Source organism: Suricata suricatta, chromosome 1, assembly GCF_006229205.1.
Source record: "Suricata suricatta isolate VVHF042 chromosome 1, meerkat_22Aug2017_6uvM2_HiC, whole genome shotgun sequence".
Classification (NCBI taxonomy): domain Eukaryota; kingdom Metazoa; phylum Chordata; class Mammalia; order Carnivora; family Herpestidae; genus Suricata; species Suricata suricatta.
In genome coordinates this window covers 189,118,849-189,140,284 of record NC_043700.1, presented here as the reverse complement: position 1 = coordinate 189,140,284, position 21,436 = coordinate 189,118,849, and the positions used below count along the sequence as shown (strand labels likewise).

At 51.4% G+C, this 21,436-nt stretch overlaps 1 protein-coding gene across 1 annotated transcript in view; it reads right to left on the bottom strand.

Annotated features, from left to right (window-relative positions):
- The window catches only part of STK32B (serine/threonine kinase 32B), a 365,585-nt gene that overhangs the window by 244,803 nt on the left and 99,346 nt on the right, over positions 1-21,436 (bottom strand). The window contains exon 3 of the mRNA XM_029952429.1: positions 5,960-6,111. Within this exon, the coding sequence (XP_029808289.1) occupies positions 5,960-6,111 (152 nt within the window). The remainder of the gene's footprint in view (positions 1-5,959; positions 6,112-21,436) is intronic.

Genomic DNA, 21,436 nt, shown 5'->3' with positions numbered 1-21,436 from the left:
TTCCCATGCCGGCGCCCTGACCACGACTTCCAGTCTCTGGGAAATACGTTCTGTTGTGCAAGCCACCTCGTCTCTCATAATCTGTGACAGCAGCCTGACGAAGCCGCACCAGGAGGGCACAGCGATGGGTAACTGTGGCTGAACGGAACAATGCTGAAATGCAGGCTGGGAGGCTGTAGCAATCCTCAAGGCCAAGGGTGATTATTTCTATGGAAATAAGGCTGTTCAGCAACTGGTGACTGTAAAGGGCTTTTATCCTTCACCAAAGTTTTTGGTGAGGTGGGAGAGGGGGTTGCTGCCAGTCTCTGTCCCCCCCAAACTCCTTCCTGCCCCGCTGTTTCAGCCGGAGGAGCTGCACGTGTAAGTCCCTCACACGGTTTCACTTTGCTCAAAGTTTCAACACTTGAAAATGTATCTGCTTCTACTTTAAGTGGTTCTTTCTTGGTTCGGAGTGGCACACAGAGATCTGTGTCTTGACTCAGTCCATCGCTACTCAGGGAAGGTTCTAGAAATACACATTTGCTATGAGGATGGTTTAAAATGGGGCACCCAGCACATGTACCCCAATGTTCACAACAGCACTTTCAACAATAGCCAAATCATGGAAAGAGTCTAAATGTCCATCACCTGACGAATGGATCAAGATGTGGTATATACACAATGGAGTACTACATGGCAATGAGAAAGAATGAAATCTGGCCATTTGCGGCAACATGGATGGACCTCGAGGGTGCCGTGCTAAGCGAAATAAGTCAGGCAGAAAAGGACAGGTATCATATGTTTTCACTCATAAGTGTAACAGGAGAAACCTAACAGAGGACCATGGGGAGGGGAAGGGGAAAAAAACAGTTAAGGAGAGGGAAAGAGGCAAACCATGAGAGACTCTTAAATACTGAGAACTAAGGGTTGATGGGGGAGGGGGAGAGGGGAAAAGGGGTGATGGGCATGGAGGAAGGTACTTGTTGGGATGAGCCCTGGGTGTTATATGGAAACCAATTTGACAGTAAGTTGCAAAAGAAAAAATAAAGTAAAATACAAAAAACTAAAAAAATAAAATTGGGCGCCCAGTGGCTCAGTCGGTTAAGCATCTGACTTGGTTGTAAGTCAGACCCCCAGGGTCACGGAGCCTGGAGCCTACGTGAGATTCTCTCTCTCCCTGTGCCCCTTCCCCCGGTTTGTGCATGCTCTATCTCTCTCAAAATAAAAGTAAATAAAATGAAGTAAAGTAAAGTAAAGTAATTGTGGGTCATCTGTCCTCATCCCGGCCTCCTGAGATCCACTCCCACAGTGGCTGCAGCAGTAAAATCGACGGAGAGCCACCTGAGCCGGTTTAAACGCCACATTTTAACAGCTGGTCTAGTAAATACAGGCAATCAGGTGGGAGGAAATGGGTTTTGAAAACAGAATGAGGGCACAGGTGGGCAGTCCAAGTGGTGGAGGCCAACCCGAGTGAGCAGGTGCTAAGAACATCAACACCAACCGAGACCCGGGACCGGTGGCCGCCCCTTGCCCGCCCCCCAGTGGGCACCTGTGTGGTAGGACCCCCTCTGGCCCTCACGGCCGCCATAAGGCGTAGTTATCTTCTTGTCCCATTTTACAAGTAAGGCCACTGAGACATGGAGAAGAGCGTCAATTTGCTCTCCAGGGCTCTGGACTCCCCTGCTGGGGACACCACAACGTGACCTGGAGGGCTTCAGCCATGGAAGGTCCTTCCTCACAGTTCTGGAGACGGGACGTCTGAGATGCCGACGTGGTCGGCTCTGAGGACGCCCTCCTCCTGGTTTGCAGACAGGGTCTCCTCACCACGTCCTCACGCGTCAGAGAGACCTCTTCGCTGTCTAAGGTCACGGCCTGCTCTGTACAGTCCCTAGTGACTTCATGTCACCTAAGACACCTGAAGGCTGTCTCCACATACAGTCACCTTGGGGGATGCACGAACTAGGGGGCAGGGAGCACACAATTCCACTGCAGCCTTGAAGCCTGCAAGATCACAGCTACCACAAAAACCCAGGAGGTGGGACTCGGAGCCCAGGTGGGGAAACACTGCCCGCCGCCCGTCTCTGCCCCGCCCTCCTCTCTCCTCCCCACCTCCCCAAGGCTCCCACTAATGCACCCCCCACACCCCCCTCCGGAGGGTGGTCTCTCATTCCCTTGCCCTTTGTCCTGCGTGTCTTAAGCCCTAGAGACCAAAACACACTGCTCCTGCCAACACCTCGGATCATTCCAGGCTAGGGAGCACATGTCATTCATTCCTCAGAGGCAAAACTGCAAAGCATCAGTGCCCGGCCTTCGCCTCGCCAGTTCTGGGGCACGTCAGCAAAACTGAGAAAGGGGCACCGTGAGGCTTTCCAAGGCTGCCGTAAATCCACCCTCCTCATAACCGAGATGAAAAGCTGACATGTAATTAATACAAAGCAGTGGCGGCCTCAGGAGGCCAGGAAACAATTCCACACTGCGTTCCCTCCCAGCAGGGGCCAGAGAGGCAGCCAAACAGAGGCCCCCGCAGGAGGGTCTCGTGCAGGGGGCCAGGGCCTTCTCAGAGCAGCTGCGAGGTTTGGGCTGACCCTAGACAGCCCAGGCTCTGTCCTATCTCCTCCATTTACTAGCAGTGTGACTCAGTTACCCCATCTGTATAATGGGGACAATAGTATTAGGATGATAGTAGAAAACCAAAGAGGTCATTAGGAGGACCAGGGGAGTGAAGGATACTCATCAATAAATGTTAGAGGTCACGTCCCTGCAGGAACGGAAAGCCTCAGGGCACGGTGGGCGGGATGGTCTTGTGTTTGAATCGCAATTCGATTGATTCTGGCAGGTAATGAGCTCCTTTGAGCCCTGCTCTCCCTCTCCCTCTGACAAAGGGAGACCCCGGCCCTCACCTTGCAGGACGTCAGGACGACTGCAGCATCTGACAGGAAGCACTGGTGGCGGGCTCTGACCACGTGGCAGGCACACCTGGAACCAGGTACCCATCCCCCTCTGCAGCTCTGTTTCCTCTGTCTCCTCCCTTGCTCTCCGTTCCCAGAAGCAGGTGGGTCCCACTTCCTGCCCCTCCCCCACTGCTTCAGAAATGGGCACTTGACGTGAGTCGGGTCAATCCTGCCATGACCTTGGTCCTCCACCGGGGTCGTTCCACTAACGGAAGTCAGAGCAACCTGTGGTCAGCATGAGCCGACGCTGAAAACGAAACTAATACGTGCAGAAAGCAAGACATAGAGGTCAAAGCCAGTGGGAATTCTAAACTTCTCAACTAGAAAACCAAGAAATTCTGTTGCTCACTGAAGCAAGGTTAAGTTTCTGCATAAATCCTGAGCCCTACAGTACTCAGCACTGACCAGGAGACTGAGGGGCACGTGGCTCCTTTTCCCTCAGAGGTGAAGGGGCTCTGCCAACTATCACCCATCTACGACCACGTGTTACCATATCATTCACATATATCCTCTCACAGTGAGCAATGGTTTCATTTACGGAAAACACACCTTCCCTCCGCTCCCTCTCCGTGGATTCTCCAAACAGTCCTAGCAGTGAGCCAGGGCATTGTTATCGCCATTAATGGGCCATAGTTCAAGACATGACTCCAAACTCCAGTGCACTGCCTCTTGCTCACCACGGAAACGCAGAGCCGTCAGCACCCGAACCCTCGGACAGCTCCCTCATTCCCCCCGCGCATTCACGTAATCATGGGTGCCTGACGTTCACCTGCGACTCGGAGCACGTAAACCCAGCATGGAAACGTAGGGCCTTCGGAGGGGCCGCTCCAACATAACACGCATCACACGTCCAGGCGTCCGTGTGACTCTTCGGTCCCCTGAAAGGAGGCCCCCGGAAAGGCGAAAGCTCAGAAGCACCCACCTAAGCATCATTCTCACTGGCAAAATCATGAGAACAGCCCTCCATCGCCAATGGGCGAGGACACAGGCTAGATGTCTTAGTGAACATGTCCGTGGTGGAACGTTATGTAATGTTACCTAACTACTAAAAATGCCTGACAAAGGATTTGCAATAATAAAGTGATCACGCTCCTACTGGACTATTCATTTGAGAAAAAAGAATACAAAACCATCATGCATTCATTTTTGTATCAATGACATATACAGGAATATTCACATGAGGAGAGAAATACAAAGAGAATTACACGCCAGAATGTAGTCTAGGGAAGGTGGGATTCCGAACCTCTGTCGCCTTCATACATCTTTTATTTTGACTATTTTGTGATAAACGTATGCTGCTTTTCTGATTAGAAATTTACTTTTAAAAAAGTTCCTTCCGGCGCCATCACAAGAGGGGGTTTATTTCCCACAAACAACTGAAGGGTCTGGATCCCTGGAGAACTCGTGACTCGGGCTCTGGCATGTACCAAACAGGCAGGCTTGTCCCCGTGGAGATGCCCAGCTGTGTGGCGTTGGCCAGGCAGGACGACTGATGTCCCCTTGTCCATCACCCTCAGTCGGAGTGCTCCGAGCGTGCAGAGCAATGGAGATACTGGGTGACAGCGGGTGAGTAAGACAAGCTAGACCAGACCTTCCATGGGGCTCACTTTGGCAGCGGAGGTGCAGAATGAAACAATCAGAATGTGTTTCCTACAACAGCCTGTTCTGTCCCCTCCAACAAAATCCCGCTCAGAGAACCTTGAACAAATGCCTCCATCATGTCTGCAACCATGTGCGACTCCCAGAGACGAACCAAGAGATGGTGCCCTGCCTTCAAGGAGCCCACTATTCCTTGGTACATCAGGGCAAGTGAGCCAATGATTCAGATTAGGGCTCACTGCGGGAAAGGCTGTGCCGGCTGGGTCAAGCACAGAGCAGGTGGAGACGGTGAGGGGCACGCAGCTGGTCTGGTCGTTAGGGAAGGCTCCTGCCCCCAGTGACCTCTCAGCTGGATGAAACAAACGTGGAGGATTTGGGTAGAGGAAGCTGGGGGTGAGATGGGACTTTCAGGAAGAGGAAATACCCCTGCAGAGGCACAGGGTCAGGAACCACCAGCAGACAGCATTTCAAGAATGCCAATTTGAAGCAGAGACGATAGCCAGGGTGGGGATGGAGAGAAAGTTCTAGAACATGGATAATGGCAGGCCTTGGGTGCCGCATTCGGAACCTGGCATTTAGCATTTCCACAGTGGGCAACGATCCTGAGGCCTTCTTCCACCAACACTACGGGTGATATTTTTTTAAAAGATCAAGTCCCCTCTCTTTGGCCATCTCTTACAACATTCCACATGCTTCCTTGAGCACCACAAACCCTTCTCTTCAAAATCTATTCCCAACTCTGATTCATCACGTAGAAGAACAGAATTAAAATGAAGGAAAGCAGGTGCTGGGGCGCCTGGGTGGCTCAGTCGGTTAAGTGTCCGACTTACCCTTGGTTTTGGCTAGGGTCATGATCTCACACTTCGTGGGTTCGAGCCCCACGTCAGGCTCCCAGCTGAGAGCACAGAGCCTGCTTGGGATTCTTTCTCTCTCTCTGCCCCTCCCCTGTTCACACACACTCTCTCCCTGTCTCTCAAAATACATAAATAAACTTAAAACTATATAATTTTGAAAGAGCAACCAGATCCGGGGCACCTGGGTGGCTCAGTCGGTTAAGCCTCCAACTTCAGCTCAGGTCATGATCTCACGGTTTGTGAGTTCGAGCCCCGCATTGGACTCTGTGTTGACAGCTCAGAGCCTGGAGCCTGCTTCCGTTTCTGTGTCTCCCTCTCTCTCTGTCCCTCCCCCTCTCGTGCTCTGTCTCTCTGTATCAAAAATAAATAAAACATTTTAAAAAGGTAACCAGATCCTTCCAGATTTCACAAGAGCCTGTACCCCACAAACTATCCATCAGGGTATGTACTCTACAGAATACTCCAAAGATCATCCGAGCCCCTGAAAACGTCCTTCCCGTGCCTGCACCAGGCGGAGGCTTCCTGCCAGCAAGCAGCCCCAGGAGGCTGTCACGGGGACCCTGCGCGCTCACTCACCACAGGTTGACCAGGAAAGGGTGCTCCAGCCCCTGCATGATCTGCAGCTCCCGGAAGACGTTGCGGACTTCATCTCTCTCGATGCATTTCTGCTTGTTCATGTACTTCATCGCGTACATTTTCTTCGTGTCTCGCTTCTGCACGATGCATACCTGAGCAACGGCCAAAGGGGAGAAGGTTCAGGCCAACATGTACCAAGATGGGAAAAAGAGAAACAAAGCCTGACTCTCCCTGCACTCCTCCATCTGGGCTCGAGTCTCTGTCCTGGAAGCTTGCTGGTGGAGCAGGTCTGGCTGCGCCACAACCTTTCCACACCCGTAGGATGGAGGACTTGGACCAGAAGCACCTGTTGATCAGGTACTTACACTGAGCATGAGCTGTGGGCTACGTGCTGGGAAAGGAGCTGCAGATACAGGAGACAGAAGGTGCAGCCCCGCCTTCAAAGAGCACACAGACCAGGAGGAAAGCAAACGCACCAATGTCTGCAGCCCCCAGATGCGTGGTGTCCCTGCCCACCCGCACCCCAGGCCCTCCCCACCTCCATGCACACCTCCGCCTGCCAGCCCTGCTGTTCCCGGCTGGAGCATGCTCTCCGCCAGCAGCACCCCCTCTGTGGCCCAGGCAGCAGACTGGCGATGCCAGAGAGTCAAGGCCTGTAGGAGCAGCGTTCCACCCCAGGCCTTTTAATGTCCCCTGGGGTAATTCTGAAGCTCCCAGAGTTGGAAGGAGAGCTGGCCCCTGGGGCATCTGGCTTGATGGAATGTCCTCCACGGGCAGTTCCCTGACTCGCTTCCCAACCCACCTCCCCCATGCTGCTGACACCTCTCCGGTGCCCTGGACTCAAGAGCCTCAGAGCCAGCCCTCAGGGGCCCCGATCTAAGGTGCGTGGGCCCGGGGGGAGCAATGCAGGAGCGTGACACAGCGACCACAGCTCCCGTGTGCCGAGCGCTTTACCTCGGGCCGGACACTGAGCAAATGCTCTTTCTGATAATCTGCTCACGGGCCTTGCCAGGAAAGCCCCCACTTCCCTCGGGCGTGATGAAAAGCCCTGAGTGCACGGATTAGTCCACCCAGGGTCCACCAGGCCCCTACGTGTCAGGACGGACAGTTAGAGCAGTCAGTCTGACTTTGGAGTGACCCTTACAGGGGCAGCGGGGGCCAGTGCGAGAACAGGCCATCCGGGAAGGCTCCCTGGAGGAGTCAGTGCCAGAGGGGGCGCACAAAGGATGGAACGATGGAAAAGGAAGAGGTTTTCAGGGGAACAGGGGGATACAGGAGGGCCTGAATGTGGGGGGACACTATTCCACCCCGTACACGTAGCTACCGTTATGATCCTCATTTTCAGATAAAGGAAAGGAGGCAGAGAAAGGCTGTGGACCCTCCTCACGGCTCGAACTCAAACCCGGACTCTGCCTCCCCAGACGGCACCTGTCACCGGCATGCATCCTCCCTGAGAACGGGGCACTCGAGACAGAAGGCCGGGGACAGGATCGCACCTGGGCTCCCAGCTCCGGAGCCTGGGGGGCTCTGTGGCAGGCCACCTTGCTCCCATCCTGGAAACCGGACTCCTCTTAGCTCTGATGTGCCATGAATCTGTCCAAGCAGATACAAGACAAGGAGGAAAGCCTGAACGCCGACTCAGGCTTTGGTTCTGCCTCTCTGAGCCCCAGTCTCTGCCTCCGTAGGAACTGAGTTCGCCAAGCCCACCCTGGACCATCAGAGGAAGGAAACTTACAAGCGATTCAATGAGACCAAGGAAATAGGAGTGCCCGGCATACTAGACGGTGATAAACGTCCTGAATCTTAAAGTCTTAAATGGTACATTTCATGCGCCCTCCAACAGGATGATTCCCGGGAGGTAAAGTCGGTGGCATGAGGTTGAAGGTCCATGGAAGCTCCTTTCCGCTGAACTTGAAACCATAAAACACTGGGAGGCAAAGGTGTGCCGTACAAACGTGCCACCAGGCCCCAGGCTTTGTGGGCATCCTAGCAGAGAACTTCCAGAGAACTTCCAGAACCCAGGACAGTCCCTGAGACCCCCACGTGCAGGCAGACACGCAGCAGATGGGGGTCTCATCACGCACTTCTCTTGTGACCTCTCGGAAGAGATTTCGGCAGACGCTGCGGGAGCCCCCAAGGCCAGCCAGTCCATCCGCGGAGGAAGCGTAAGCTTGTGAGTAGCTAGAGTCGTGCCAGGGCCCCGTCCTGTGGCCAGGCAGATCAAGACCTCCACAAGCCTCCTCAGTGACAGGGGGCAAAGGTGGCAAGAGATGGCTGTCACTTCCTGGGCAGGGGGCACATGCCTCTCACCACTGCTCAGGGACAGAGACAGGAGAGGACAAAGTGCAATTAGAATGCCAGGCTCCAAAGAGAACTGGGGAGTTCAATGGAGCTCGCAAAGGTGACTCCCCAGAGCAAGACAGAGAAGGGAGGTCGGCACAGGAGTTTGGGGTAGCTTGGAAGCTCAGTTTCGCAAGCAAACGAAGGGATGTCCAGGGATGAGGCCCTACCAGGTCAGCACTGATGAAGGCGTACGGCTCAGTGGGCCTCGACTCCCTGCTGGGTAAACTGAGGGCTTGGGTCTATCTTCTAAGACATCTCAGAAGTGCTCTTTGTGAGCTCAGGAGGCCGGACCCAGGACCAGGAGGGCTGGACTCAGCTCCCAGCCCTCATGCTGCCCAGGAGTGGGCCCACCCACCTATCTCTGGCCTCACTCCCTCACCGGCCAAGCGAGGCTGGTCACAACAACTGGATCAACCCGACCCCGACATTGAGGCCGGAACGAGAGGCCCTAGGCAAGTCTCTTGCACCGGGTAGAGAGGAACATCTGCGGAAAAGTCACAGACACGTGGGAAGTCTAGGCTCTGGGGACACTGGACCAGGGCTTATATCCAGCTCTTTGCTGTGTAACCATAGGTAAGTCACCCACCCTCTCTGAGCCTCAGTCTTCTCATCAGTAAAATAGGAGTGATCTTCCTCCAGGAGCTGTTGTGAGATCATGGCGTGGTATGGTCCCGCATGTCACCAGGTGCTGAACGAGACAGGTGTTCTTGACTTCTTAAGGCGTTGTAACATGTCACGTGTACCTCCTGGGACAGAGGCGCTCCACAAGTGACAGTTATTATGATTACAGGCCTTTGTGGTAGCCGCCAGAGTATTCACCTGAAGGAAGGACAGGGGTGCTATGGGGAGGTCCAGGCTGGTCAGGGCAGTGTTTCCTACTCTCGCCGTGATGGCTGAACAGAGCTTTTCCTGCTGCAGAGCCAGTAAAGTGGGGACACTTGGGGACAGCCCTCGGGCTTTCCCTCAGGCAGGTGAGGAGGCATAGGGAATGGAATCCACAACTCCAAAGAGGAAGTGAAGATCCGGCTTAGTTACTGGTGGAGCGACCATTCTCGACAAGAGATGTCCACGTCCTCACCTCCAAAGCCTGGGAAGGTGACCTTATGGGGACTAAAGGGCCTTTGCAGAGATAATTAATCTCCCTGGATTGGGGTGGGCTCTCAATCCAGCCAGTGGCTTTATAATAAGAGAAAGGAAGGGAGACAACACAGAGAGGGTGATGTGACCGTGTGAGCAGAGCTTAGGGATGACAGGTGTCCAAGCCAAGAGACACGTAGCTTTGCTGGGTCCCCGTAGGACAGAGGCAAATGACGGACCCTCGCTTGAGCGCTCAGAACAGTGAGATGGACTTCTGTTCCCAGCTACGCAGCCCGTTGTTCTTTGTTATGGCCACCAAAGGACCCGAAACCGTCTGTGCGTGTCCCTCACGGCCACCGACTCCACCTCTGTGACCCTCCCTCTCCCACCCATGGGCATCAGGACTGACCCCACCAGGTCTCCAGTCCATTTCCCACGGAGCCCAGCAGGGCATGTGGTCCACATGGGTGCCCAGCAGATGTGGGCTGGTGGGCAAGGGACAGACTGATGCCTGAAATCCAATCCTGAGCCCTGGAGAAAGAGGAGGCACTGAGTGCACCCAGCTTTCCGAGTCTGTGCTTCCCAGAACCCCACGTTCCAGCCCAACCCCGTGGCCGCGTCCTCTCCACGAGTCCCCGTGTCCAGAGCGCATCCTGCTGTTTAGAGTTTAACGCATGACATTTGGGACAGGAAGATTTCACTGTCACAGCGTCCTAGCCGGTCGGCCCCACCTCTGCTCTGGTCTCCGCAGGTGTCCTTCTGCTCTTCTGAAAAATGGGACTCAAAACCCTTCAAGGGCTTTCTTTCGCCTTCAGGAGATTTTCAAGGTCCATATCTTGGCATTCCAAGTCCTCCCTGCCCACATTACCCCTTACACATGCTTGTGTGCACATGCACGCCACATGCACCCAAACGCATACCACACACACGCAAATACACACACACCACAGAGCACACACACACAACACACATACAAACATGCACACACACACACGAATGCACACCAAATACAAATATGCACACCACCCAACTATCTCAAACCCTTTAGAATCTCTTTGAAGAATGTCTCCACCCTGGCTACCATCTCATCCGTCCCGCCTCCTCTCCTACCATCTCCCCCGCTAACTCTGTGCCCACTGACTGCTTTCTTTCGGAAGCTTCCTTCTATCCTTAAGGACTGTATTTAGTAACTTTTCCCAATGGGCTCCCAGGGGCCCTGTTTTTACCATGTTGGTTTATAAACCCTGCGCTGCTTCCTACATGGGATTGTGAGTCCCGTGGCCCTTCATACAGACAGAGACAGAGACAGAATGCGAACGGGGGAAGCACAAGGAGAGAGGGAGACACAGAATCCAGACTCCAGGCTCTGAGCTATCAGTACAGAGCCTGACACGGGGCTCGAACTCACAGACCATGAGATCATGACCTGAGCCTAAGTCAGGCACTTAACCGACTGAGCCCCCCCCCAGGCGCCCCCTTACAGGGGATTATAAATCCCTGTTTACTGTCTGACCCCCAGAACCCAGGTATCATGAAGGCAGGGGCCATGCTGCCTGGTTCCCTACTGAACCCCAAATTCTCAGGGGCTCAGACATGGAAACTTGTCATCTTGGCCCTTGACTCCTGGCAGGAGCATATTCTATTCCCTCTGGTTAGCATCTCCTCCTGCAAGCTCTCTCCTGTCCCGTCAGGCATCACCACGTCCTAATCAGAAGGCCTCCCTGGCCATGACCTCCAGGCCCGAGTTAGAGCCCACAGGGGAGCTGTATTGCATTCACGACTGTGTCCACCATGCCCCGTGTGGCCCCAAGCAGGTCAGCGTCCTGTGCCACCGTATCCGCAGTGTAAGAGGAGGGGCTTCCGTCCCTCCCAGCTCCAAATCCCATGGCCACTGGGTGACGGAGGGGACCTGTTGAAACCCAGGTGGCAGCTCAGTCAGCCTCAGGAGCCCAAGACCGGTGCTCAAGAGGCGAGGTCAGCGCTCCTCTGCACCGCGTGACTGCCAGGGCCTGGGAACCTCCCACTGCAAAATAGAAGAGGTGGGTCCCCAGGGGCACCTGTGCTCCTTCTCAGGGCGGCGCAGACCCCTTTCCAGGAGAAGTGACAGCTAATCAGGCAGAGAGTGAGCCATCTGGCCCAAACCACCCAACCTGCTAAAAGGCAAGCACCCAATTAACATTCCTCATTATTCTAATTTGATTAGGAGCTGATGTTATCACTATGAATCTCAATCTATCGAGACAAGTAAACACACGCTAGAGAGCCTGGACTTGAGGGGAGCTGCTGGAAGAAAGACGCCAGTCAAGCAGACATCTCCCTCTGGGGGTGGCGACGCGGGCCGGTGCCTATGGGGAGCCTCCGCAGCCCCGGCGTCTGGGGGTCCCCAGCCCGACTTCCCGGAGTGCTGGCGATGTGGGTTCTGCAGCCAGCCCAGGGGTCTGGCAGGGCCCGGCGATTCTGTGGGTTGTAAAAGCTCCCCCAGAAAGTCTGAGGTAGAGGCTGGTTGTGAGTCCCTTTGCTGGACTCAGGAAAGTCGCCGTCTGGCCACGTCATCCGGGGATGGTCAGCAACTCTAACCTCTCCCTTACAGCTCAGGCGAGCCAGACTCTGGGGCTCCGGTGAGCCCCAGGATCAGAGATCAGAGCTGAGCTGGGGACTCTGGGCTGTGCGGGGACAGGGCTGACGCTGCCCTTCCATGACCCACCCTGAAGCCACCCCCTCCCAGCCCCCAACCAGACTCAACCAATCCCTGGCGACCCGCCCACCCCCAGCTGCTTTGTGCTTAGCAAATGCTGTGGCGTGAATAAACCGCTACAGGGCACAGTAAAGCACACTGTCTACGCTCGCAGAAGGAAGTCTCTGGGAAACAACCGATTTGGGGAAACACAAGAAAAAAAGAATCAGGATGAAATACATTCCCTAATGACAGTGATCATGCCAGTACCATTGTTCAGCTACCCTGCGTGACCAGAGGACCGTCCACCACAGACAATGATGGTGATCGCGCAGTGCGCATGCCCCCTCCTCTTCCTCTATAAGAGGACAACAATTTTCTTCACGGAGGCAGTGTGATCCATAAATACTCGCTGCCGGCGGGTGCCACAGTTCTGGCCAATAAGATATTACTAGTCTGCTGGAGGCTTCTAGAATGTCTTGTTTCTGGATAACAGGAAATAGCTACAGACGGTCCCAATTCCTTGCCCTTCACCACTTTTCTTGCCCTTCCTACCTTGAACACATACGTAATGTCTGGGGCCACAGCAGCCCTTTGTGACCATGAGGCCAAGGCATCTCAGTGATGCAGAACCTGTGATCATGGGGCCACCTACCTTCAGATTTCTTGTTATGTGAGGAGAAACAAAACCACCTGCTTTGTTTAAAGCACCATAAGGCAGATTTTCTGTTTCTTGCTGCTGAGAGCATGCCTGTCTTATACACAACCTACACAGTCACTTTCACAGCACCCCCCACAAATTCAAGGTTAAGTGGGATAAGCAGACAATATTCAAGAATAAAAGCCAAAGTCGTTCTCCATTAGCCACTGGGCCCTCCATGGCCTTCCCCCACCTCCCCTCCAAGCACACCTGTTACTCTATTCCCTGACCACCTCCCTGCCCTGCCTGTATCGACCACAGTCGGCCCCCCTCAGGCTCCAGTCTTGGGCCCTCACCTCCTCCAGGCTCTGCTCACGAGTCATCTGATCAGGGAGGCATCCCAGACCTCTCTGTGGGAGGGAGCAAACCCCCCTCAGTCCCCATTTCCTCCACCGCCCGACCAGCTCCTGTCGCTCAACGTGCTTCCTGGTTTAGTGGTCCACCCATGGTCAGTCCCCCACTCTGTGTCGTGAGCCCTACGATAGCAGCGACTTTTCTCTCTTTTGCTCCTGGCTCCATCCTCAGTGACCAGACGGTGCCGGGCACATGGCAGGGACCTGGCTGATCTGTGTGGCTGCTGAAGAATAAACGGACAGATAATGACAGTTTAGGAAAAGGCAGTGACGCGGGGGAGGTTAGCGCAGGAGGGAAAAAGACCCAGAAGAGGGATCCTAACCGGGTTCTGGGACTGGGGCGAGGCCTCTGGAAGAGGCTGTTTCTCGGTCATCAAGGGCTGGCTTCATGAAGATGGAGGTGTGGCGGGGGGGAGAGAAGGAGGTGTGTCACCACAACCCCTCTGGAGTGTAAAGAAAGGGAACATGCCACGGGGCGCGTTAGCTTCCTCAACCTGCTCATCTGTAAAATGGGGGCAGGAGGGTACTTATCTTAGGGGCGGTTATGAAGGTGGCATGGAAATCACTTCCACTGCAATGATACTGTGATTATGATCATCATTTGTCTGTGCTCCGACGGTAAAAGTGGAGAATGTCGTAGAGATGTGCAGAAGTGGTCCGAGAAAGACCTCAGGAACAATTTCACAAATGTTACAAGGGGGAATTGGACATGACCGCTGGACCGGGTCATGGTGGCCGGATCTGCGGTCAAACATTATTCTGGACGCACCTGTGATGCTGTAGCCTAGAGATACAATGGTGACCGGCTGAATGGGGCACAGAACAGGTCACGTGGAAAATTTGGGGGTGGGCAGGAGGGGCATTCTTTCTGACCACAGGGGCTGGAGGAGGCTTTGGAGGTAATCCCAAGAGCTGATCTTGTGTTTTCATAACTAAATTAATGCCACTGCTTAGATCTATACACAGACCCCCTCCACCCCCACCACGAGGGTCACGGGAGTGCGGAACGTGGAAGGAGACAACTAACAATGAGCTTGGGGAAAGAAAGGACCATAGGTGCATCGTAAGGCGTGTGGAGTCTGGAATTATCGTGTGCGTCTCCTGCTCAGTCTTCTCTAGAACTTTCCTTCAAGGGACACAGAGAGCATTTATCCTATAACTCAGATCCACTTTCTGCTATTTTAGGTGCCTCGGGCTATCCCATGAATTTTAATTGACTCCTGTTTGTTTTGCATCAACCCTGCGGCTCTTTAAGCCCGGGGTCCATCGGCCAATCCGAGAAAGACACTCGTGAAGCAGACTTCTCAGAAGCTTCTGCCAAAGGTTCCTCTTCCTTCCTTGAAAATAATTAAGGCTCCACTGACTTCCAAGTTAACTCAGAGTGGAGCGCTTCACCCTATCTCTTGAGACGCTTCTGGACTCGCTGCAGGTGCAGGAGAAAGCGTGTGCCGGCTCCGCATGGAGGGGTGCAGGGGAGCGTGCGGAGGGCAGACCCAGAGGCTGCGGAGGAGCCGGGGGCACTGGAGGGCCAAACGTGAGCCCCAACTCTGCAGCTGGGGAGACAGAGACACACCTGCGGGCCCCAACCCAGGGCGGCAGGTAAACAGTGAGCCGAGCTCACTGTTTGCTTATATATATCCATGCATGTGCATTTGTCATGCACCACGCACACGCGTACAGGCATATGCACACTGCTCGCTGGGTGTGTGATACGTTTATGGACGTGTGTGTGTGTGTGTGTGCATATACTGCTTCCTGAGGATACACAGAGATGCATATACACACACGTGTGTGTCTATGGACTATACATATACTACTGTATGTTGTATGTTTTAACACTATATATAGTGTGTATGTACTGCTTGCAGGGCATATGTATATGTGTGTGTATATTCACATGCTTTATGCCCGTGTGTACATATATACTGCATGTATACATAAGCGTATGTACCTACAGATGTGTATGTGTGTGTCTATACGTGCACACGTGTGCACATACGCTGCTTCCTGGGTGTGTGCATATATTTGCACGTATATGTGTGTGTGCGTATATACTTGCTTCTCGGTCTCTGTGTATATTATCCGGATATACTGCTCAGTGGGTGTGCATAGGATGTCTATGCATTATGCACACACGTGTATACGTGAATACATGGATGTGTATACACTGCTCAGGAGGCGCTGGGGGACACAACAGTGAACGGAGGACACACTGCTGCCCTCACGGAGCTCATGTTCTCACGCACAGGACCAACAACCAAGAAGACACATGAGCGACTACAGGATGGAATCCCAGGTAGTGACAGGTGCTCTGAAGCAAAGGGCCTGGAACTGGTAAAGGACGTGGGCCCAGGTAAAGGGTGTGGAAGACTCAGGGGTGGGTGGTCAAGGGCGGCAGGTGCTCAGGGAAGAGCCCAAGGGAGGGGACACTTAGGCAGAGACCTGCATGGTGTGAGTGAGGCTTGCAGAGACCGGGCTGAGCAGTTAAAGCTGAGGGGGCAGCAAGCGTACAGATTCCGAGTTAGAGCGAAGGTCAGCGTGCTGGAGAGACGAGAGGAGGGGCTGAGAGGAGTGAGCGGGAAGACGGAAGGGGCGCAGGGGGTGTCAGGAAAATAGGCAGGAGCCAGGCTGGAGGGCCTGCGGGGTCTGAGCGGGAGGGCAGCTTCTGGACGTTAGAAGCAGTAACCACAGGATGGGATTCAAGCCTCACACACCGCCGGCTGCCATGTGGACAGACTCTCTCTCTCTCATCCATTCCCTACGCAGCACTTATCAGGCCCTTACCCTTGCTGAGCTGGGTGCTACGGGGCAGTGAACACGACCAGTCCCGACTTCAGAGGCGTCTCCGCCGGACGGTGAAGGCACACGTGGCTTGCGATGACTGGGCAAAGCTGGGAAGCCAGGTCTCCCGAACACGCCCCTCCAGGTGGCTGCCCACACCCTTCCAGAACCCCCCAGGTCACGCAGGAAAACCCCAGCCATGCTGGCTTCAAGAAGACCTAAAAGGCATTTGAAAATGCCGACCACATGCTGGGGGCTGCACAGACTCTGTCCCTTATTTCACATTAGAACACCCTGGACATTCTGGGGACAGACAGAGGTTTGCAGAAACTATGTGAGAGGTCCAAGTTCACAGGGCCAGGAGTTGCGAGGCCAGAATCTGGGCCCAGACTTCTCCATCCTGCTCGCTCCTTCTACGCTCTGCTGCTTCCCAAACCAAACACCCGGTGTTGTTGGACACTGAGGGGGGTTCCCCTCCTGACCGCCATGGTTTCCTGCCGATGTGCTTGTGAGGAAAGCAGGTTTCAATCCAACTTCAGTGTTTGGGAGGCTGTGTGTGGCTGTGGTAGGCTCTCCAGGCTTCCGATCGATCCTATATGTAAGGGGGAGATAACAATGCCGGGCGCACTTGGCCTTTAGGGGAACAGGATGAGAGCAGGTGTCTGGTTCCCAGGACAGTGACCACAAGTGTCTGGCCAGTCTGGACTCCGTAGGTGGCAAATGCTGGGAACCCAACATGATCTCAAGTAAGCAAAACAGGATGCCAGTTTCCATAGCTGGTGGGGACAGGGGAGAGCACAGAAGACTGGAAGGGACGCACCGATGGCAGCCCCAGTGACCCCTGCCCGTGTCCCCTCTCATTTGCCTTCGCACCCTGCAGGCTGCTCACTGTGAGCACCTACGACTTTCCTGAGTGGGGGGCAGAGGGGTTTTGCTCTGAATGGAACAAGCCAGAAGTACAGGAGGCGTAATGCTTCTGGGAGCAGCCCTCCACCAAGAAGGAGGGACTGGGTGTAAAAACATCAGCTGCCCCCAGGGCACACTCTGCTGTCTCCCAGCGGTCCCCTGGGGAGGCGAGTCCAGGTGCCACCCCGGTTAAGTGGCTTCATCCAGCACCATCATCAGCTGCCTTCCTTTCCGTGTCTCACTCCCCTTCTGCTGCAGGCGTTTCTGTAGGGTTCACCTCCCAATAAGATGCTCACGCTTCAGTACGAGCTGCCTGGAAGAACTCAAGCTCAGACGGTCACCAGCAGGGCCACCGAGGGTAGCCTGGAGCACAAAGTATGGGGGGCAAGTACAGACCTGCGCTTGCACCACCCCGGGAGCGAAGCCTCCTTGCACGCTGCACCCAGGCGCCCCGCTTGCTCACGCTGGTCTGGGCCCTACCCAGCGAGGACCCCTCTCTTCCACGCCCACCTATTATATCTGTTTGTGTCTTTATCTGTAGGCCACCTCCCTTCCTTCTGCAGAACCTTCCCCAACCACCAACACAGACGTGTTCTCTTACGATACGTCATTCACGAGGGGAAGAGAAGCCTTCCATGGCCGATTCCACGGGAAGATTATGAACAGCTGGGCTTGGGTCCTAGGGCTACTCCTTGGAGCAAGTTCTGGTCTAGCTGAATATGGTCGGTCACATGCCCTCGGAGGGTGAGCGGGTACCCGGTCTGCACGTGGAGTAGGAAGGTGTTCTCTAGAGAAAGGGGTGTCAGGATGGTAACAAAGGGACTGATGGTCAGAACCTGCACAACCTGCAGTTCTCTCTGGTTCGCTTCCTTCCATTTTACAGATGAGAAGACAAAGCTTCAGAGTGTCTACTGTCCCCCGGACCCACAACTAATACACATCAGGGTCAGTGTGACCCTAAACCTCAAGTGCTCCCCCTGGATAGATAGTGATGAATCCGTTGCACCATCACTGTCCAAGAACTCAGTCCTAGAAGGAGCATTATTTTAAAAAATCTCCGTAAATTCTCCATAAAATCAACGGATCAGCCACAGCTGTTTAGTTTGGTGCCGTGCTGAGGAAGCACAGCTCTGCCAGCATGAAAGTAGGATGAGATTTCTGTGCGTTCACGTGGGCTCTCTCCTGATAACCAAGGCTATTGACATAGGTTAACAATGAAAGGTCTTGCTTGAAAACTCTTAATAAGTGCCAGATGTCGAAGCTGCCAATGATAGGCAGCAAAGCCAAAATATCCATTCATGATTGGGTGGGCGGTTTTCTCCACCTTGAGGTTAAGAAGGCACACAGACTTCATCTGCACCTACCATGAAAGGCAGTGATTATTTGGTATTCTGAGCAGAACAAAGCTAGGTTCTATTGCCTGAAAGTAAAAACCAACGTCATCCCAAGCCCTGGATGTTTGTGTACATTCCGTACGAATTTGGGTATCATCCAGAAATTGAGGCAACCCAAGAGTGACTTAAAAATTGAGCCTCTAGGAAGTTTGCATTTTTCAAAAGATCCATGATCACTGTGATTTTAATACATTGACTCTCTGCACCACAGGTCTGAAAGCCAAGCCAGTAGGCGCTAAACAGCAGCACAGGTGTAGGAAGAAAACGTAGACAAAATTTTCAAGGATGATGACAGGATAGAACCAATTTGGAAGTCATGAAGCCACATGCAAACAGATTGGGGAGTGTGCCATGAAGGGGTACAGAAAGTTCCAGACCAAACTGTCAATGATGTGAAGGTAAAAATGACAAGCTTCTATGTGGCACCAACCATGCTACGGATTAAAAGAAATGCTTCCATTTTCCTTAATCCATTACATGCTCAGCATTAGGATGATAAATCACAGAAAGTCAAGGTTCAGTAGGACTTTTAAATGGTTGTTGCTCTTACGGAACTTGAGCCACTACCCATGAGACTGTAGGCAAAACTCCTACATTCTCTCAGCCACAGCTCCTCTTCTGAGAAATCCAGGGAAAGGGACCCTTGAACGTGGCACATGAGCTCTGTCTATATTTCTGGCTGACCCCTAAGGATTACTGTATGCGGCAGGCTATAAGCAGTCTAGTGAAGAAGAAAAAAATGGGTAAACTGAGATTTGTGTGCCTTCCCACAAGGCAAATATGAATCCAACCAAGTAATTGCTTGTTAACAATATATTTTCTAAGATGACCAAGATGTTGGAATTAGAACAAAGGGCATTAAAGCACTTCCAATGGCCATGCTGCATAAAGCAAAGGCAATACAGTCAAAACAAATAAAAATATAGGAAATCTAAGAAAGAGAGAAAAATTATTGCTTAAAAGTTCAAGAATTTCCCTTTAGGTACATCATAGTCAAACTGCTGAAAGTCAAAGGTTGAGGAGGGACGCCTGGGTGGCTCAGTCGGTTAAGCCTCCGACTTCGGCTCAGGTCAGATCTCACGTTTGTGGGTTCGAGCCCCACATCAGGCTCTGTGCTGACAGCTAGCTCAGAGCCTGGAGCCTGCTTCCAGTTCTGTGTCTCCTTCTCTCTCTGTCCCTCCCCTTCTCATGCTCTCTGTATCAAAAATAAATAAAACATGAAAAGAGAAAGGTTGAGGAGAAATCTTAAAAGGAGACACATTACATACCAGATAGTAATGATTCAAAATTTTATGACTTCTCATCTGAAACTATGCAGGCCAAGTGACAATGGTACAAAGTCTTTCCGGTAATGAGAAAAAACTGTCAACCCACTAATCTGCATTCAGTAGAAACATTCTTCAAAAAAGAAAGTGAAATAAATACATGTCAGATAAAATGAAATAAATAGAATGCATTGACAGACTTGCACTATATTAAATATGAAAAGAAATTCTTCAGGCTGAATGGAAATGAAATTAGATAAAAATTCAGGCTTTCATGAAAGATATAAGTAAATATCAAGTACTATTTTCCTCCTAATTAAGAAAAACAAAATTACCCACATTTTAAATATTATATGTATGTATATTATATTTAAAGCCAAAAGATCTAATATTAGATTGGAAATTTATAATATAAGAAACTATAATACATGAGACTATAATATAAAGTTTGATTGGGGAGGTAAGTGGACTTATACAGCCGTCAGATTTTTACGTTTTCTCTGAAGAGTGAAATTTTAACTCTAAGCAGACTGTGAAATAAATTAAGGATGTATATTATAATCCCTAAAGCAATAATTTTAAAAACATAATATGAGAAAGTAAAGCTATAAAATCAATAGGTAAATTAAAAGGGGATTCTAAATATTCAATTAATCCAAAATAATATAGGAAAAAAGAAACAGAAGCAGAAAACAAGTAAAATCATGGTAGACCTATATCAAACCATATCAATAATGATATTTACTATCAATGAACTAAACACTCCAACTAAATAATGGAAATCGCCAGAATGGATTTAAAGAAAAGCAGTAACTATATGTTAGTTAAGTATAAAAATGTAGACAGGAGGGATGGGCTAAGTGGGTGATGAGGATTAAGGAGGGCACTTGCTGGGATGAGCACGGGGTGTTGTATGTAAGTGATGAATCATTAATTTCTACGCCAGAAAGTAAATGCATGGGAAAAATATACATCATGGAAACTGTAAGCACCAATAAGATAGAACAGCTACATTCATCTCAGAGAAAATAAGATTCAAAGTAAAGATTAGATACTGTTAGCAGAGACAGACAAAATCAGTAAAGATATAGAAGACCTGAATAACATTAACCACTTCAGCTGATATTAATTGACAATCACAGCCAGCGACGTTAAAGTACATGTTTTTTTTTCTCAAGTAGGCATGGCATATTCTAAAATAAGCCATAGACTGGGTATAAAATGAATATCAATAAATGTAAATGGATTAAAAATATATATACATATACACACACATATATGCATGTTCTTACACAATAGAATAAATTAGAATCAAGAACAATAAGTTTAGAAGAAAAAACACCCCAAATATTTGGAAATTAAGGAAACACATCTAAATAATTCATGGGTCAAAAAAGAAATAACAAGAGAAGTTTAAAAAATATTATAAACTAAATACTAATAAAAATATGATATTTCAAATTTCCAACATACCACACATAAATTTTGTAAGAATAGCTAAAGTAGTACATAGAGGGAAATTTATAGCTAAAAAATTACATTTTTTAAAATGTCTAAAACCTGTAACTGATAGTTCCATCTTTTTAAAATAGTTTATTATCAAATTGGTTTCCATAAAGCACACAGTGCTTCTCCCCACAAGTGCCCCCCACCATGACCATCACCTCCCTCCCCTTCTCCCCCTCCCCCTTTCAGTCCGTGGTTCATTTTCAGTATTCAATAGTCTCCCATGATCTGTGTTCCTCACTCTCCCCCGCTCTCTTTCCCCCTTCCTCTCCCCATGGTCCCCTGCCAGGTCTCTCCTGTTAGACCTATGAGTGCAAACATATGGTATCTATCCTTCTCTGCCTGACTTGTTTCACTCAGCATGACACTCTTGAGGTCCATCCACTTTCTTAAAAATGGCCAGATTTCATTCTTCCTCATTGCCATATAGTACTCCATTGTGTATGTATATATATATATGTATATATATATATATATA